This window comes from Apium graveolens, chromosome 2 (genome assembly GCF_009905375.1).
Source record: "Apium graveolens cultivar Ventura chromosome 2, ASM990537v1, whole genome shotgun sequence".
NCBI lineage: Eukaryota > Viridiplantae > Streptophyta > Magnoliopsida > Apiales > Apiaceae > Apium > Apium graveolens.
The window spans coordinates 8,502,781-8,506,091 of NC_133648.1; the positions used below are offsets into that span (position 1 = coordinate 8,502,781).

Genomic DNA, 3,311 nt, shown 5'->3' on the forward strand with positions numbered 1-3,311 from the left:
TATATATATATATTGCAGATGCCTAGGAGATTCTTCGGTGAGAGTCGGGCAGAGTTCCAGTTCCTTTCGTGTCGGACTCCTCTAAGATGGTTGTACTAGACCAAGGGTGGTCTGTTGAGTTGCTGTGTTAAGTTAGTTGTGTCGAGATGATTGTTGTAAGTTTGAGTTGTGTTAGTTGAGTAACCTGAGTCATACTTAAACCTGGAAAAGGTCTTGGTAAAGGGGTCGTAGTTACGTTTTAGATTGATTGATAATTGTTGTTATTGTTTGTTGATGACATCAACTCCTGACCCCGGGGTTGAGGCCGTCACAGGCTTACCCATTTTGAGACAGAAATTGGGTAAATGATGCCCGCATCAAGTAATTTTAAGACTTCCTTTTTAACAACCTCTTGCATGTTAGGGTTCAAACGGCGTTGTCCATGTGTGCAAGGCTTATGATCCTCATCTAGATGAATTCTATGCATGCAAAAGTTTGGGCTAATCCCTTTAAGATCGTCAATGCTACACCCAATTGCTTTTCTATGCATACGCAACACAGTAAGAAGCTTAGAAATTTGATCATCATCAAGATTAGAGCTAACAACTACAGGATATGACCTATTATCATCAAGAAACACATACCTGAGATTAGATGGCAGAGGCTTTAACTCTAATTTCTTTACCTGAGGTTTATCACAAGAAGTAATAGTGTTTGTTACCTCACAACTTTGGCTTGGATCAGCCTTACCATCCAACTCAAGAATCAACGAGTCAAATTCAGAATGTCCTTCCCCTTCAGAAGCTTCAAGCATAAGAACTGCTTCCAGTGCATCATTCAACAAAATTTGTGGTAGTTCATCATGAACAATTTCATCAACAATATCAATCATGCAACAAGTATTCTCAAGCAAAGGGGAATTAAGAGCAGAGGTTAGAGTAAAAGTAATTTTATCATCACCAACACTCAAAAATAGAGTCCCATTTTTAACATCAATAACAGCACCTGCAGTACAGAGGAATGGCCTACCCAAAATTATGGGGATCTTGCTATCCTCTTCCATATCCAACACTACAAAGTCTACAGAAATATAAAATTTTCCAACCCTGACAGGAAAATCCTCTAAAATACCGAAAGGATATTTTATAGAACGGTCCGCCATTTGCAGTGTCATTTGTGTGCATTTTAACTCTCCCATGTTTAATTTTTGAAAAATTGAGAGAGGCATAACCGAGACGCTAGCGCCTAAGTCACATAAAGCTTTGTCAATAAAAAATGCACCTAAATGACAAGGGATTGAAAAACTTCCAGGATCTTTAAGTTTAGTTGGAGACTTATTTTGTAAAACAGCACTACACTCTTTAGTAAAAGCTACTGTCTCCACCACACCAAAAGATCGTTTCTTTGTCAAAATATCCTTTAAAAACTTTGCATATGATGGAACTTGAGAAATTAAATCAGTGAAAGGAACAGTTACCTCAAGATTTTTGACAAGTGTCATGAACTTGCCAAATTGTTAATCTATCTTAGTTATATTCATCCTGCTAGGAAATGGAAACTTAGGCACAAATGGTGGAGGATCATTTATAATCTTCTCGCTATTCGCTTCCTTGCTTCCTTCAGTTCCACCCTTATTTGTTTGATCAACATCATCCACTTTGTCATCTTTGCTGGTTTCATTCTCTTTTTCATCAATCACATCAGCAATAGGCATTGAAGGACCATCATAGGTAAAACCACTCCTAAGAGCAATGGCATTCACATTTTCTTTTGGATGAGTTGGTTGTGGTGGTAAAGAGCCAGGCTGCCTTGTTGCGGAAGAACTAGCCATTTGTGCAATATGAGTTTCCAACATCTTTTTATGAGTTCTCAACTCTTTGATCCCCCTCATGTTTTCTTCTTGGTTCCTTTGCACTTGTAGCAATATCTTCATCATATCACTTGATTGATCTGGTTGTGCAGCTTGAGGAGCATAGGTTTGAGAGGGCTTCTGAAATCCAGGGGGATTTTGAGGTCCTTGAGAAGGCCTATATTGCTGCTGATTAGGATATTGATATGATTGCTGATTAGGAACAAATGGATTCTGAGCATTGTTGTTCCTGTATGAAAAATTCGGATGATCTCTCCAACCAGGATTGTAAGTGTTGGAGTAAGGATTGTACTGATGCCTTTGCTGAAAAATATTTGCTTGCTCCATTTGAAAATTTTGTGAATTTTGAACATTGTACGAGCATTCATTACCGAAGTGGCCTTTAACACCACACACTTCACATATAGGATTAGTCATAGGAGCCATGGATGACAGTGCATTAATACTAATAGGAGGAGTAGATGATTGTGAAGTCTTCAATGAATGAATTTCTTGCGTTAATGAAGTGAGTTGAGATGATAAGAGAGAATATGCCTCCACTTCAAGTTTACCTTCCTTCTTAGGTGCTCTCGGGTTATTGAAGTGGTTTGCAGCCAAATTTGCAACAAAAGCATACGCATCATCAACTCCCTTGTCTAGAAAAACACCACATGCAGCATTATCAACAATACCCTTTGTTGCAGGGTCAAGACTATTGTAGAAGCGTTTAATCAGAATCCACTTCTCAATGATGAGGACATGCACGTTGAAGATCTTTGAATCTCTCCCAAGCATCTTTAAGAGACTCTCCATATTCTTGTTTGAAACCCATCATCTTGTCAATCAAGTCATCAGTTCTGTTAGGAGGGAAATACTCAGTTAAGAAAGCTTGAGCAATTTCGTTCCACTCAGTCACATTGATATCATTTAACCATTTTTGAGCTTTATCACGAAGAGAAAACCCAAATAACATAACTTTCAGTTGGTCTGCAGTGACACCCCGATGTTTGATGGTAGAGCAGAGTTGTTGAAACCTTTGCAGATGAAGTGTAGGGTCTTCAGAGGGAGACCAGCAAACTGATTAATTTGTAAAATTGTAATACCGCAAGTGCACGGTGTCTATTGTTAGCAGAAACTAACAAGTATGGGTCGAGTCCACAAGGAGACAAGTCTCAAGAATTTTAATCTAATTATTGTAAATTGTTCCTATAATGACAACGATTGTTGAGAATTTTCTATAACTAAATAATGTAAATAACTATATTTTGAGAATCAATTAACTAAAAGTCTAGGGCAATCGGGTTTACCATGCTTATACCAAACTGGTTCCTAAGCTAAAGCTACTAAAGTGGTCACACAACTAGAGTTTGTCAATCTCTCTATCGACACTCTTGTAACATGATTACGAACATATGTCGATCTCTCTCGAGTATCAACGCTCTCAGAAATCCAATGATACTCTCGCATTCACATTCATTCGGCT

At 38.3% G+C, this 3,311-nt stretch overlaps 1 protein-coding gene and 1 non-coding gene across 2 annotated transcripts; one reads left to right on the forward strand and one right to left on the reverse strand.

Annotated features, from left to right (window-relative positions):
* Nucleotides 1-307: 307 nt before the first annotated feature.
* LOC141685141 (uncharacterized) lies at nucleotides 308-1,480 on the reverse strand. Its single transcript, XM_074490263.1, has one exon. The coding sequence runs from the start codon at nucleotides 1,478-1,480 to the stop codon at nucleotides 308-310; it is 1,173 nt and encodes a 390-aa protein (XP_074346364.1).
* A 1,091-nt stretch (nucleotides 1,481-2,571) lies between these two features.
* Nucleotides 2,572-2,679, forward strand: LOC141709937 (small nucleolar RNA R71). The gene has a single exon (XR_012570488.1). It is a non-coding gene; the product is annotated as a small nucleolar RNA R71 (small nucleolar RNA).
* The last annotated feature ends 632 nt before the right edge of the window (nucleotides 2,680-3,311 follow it).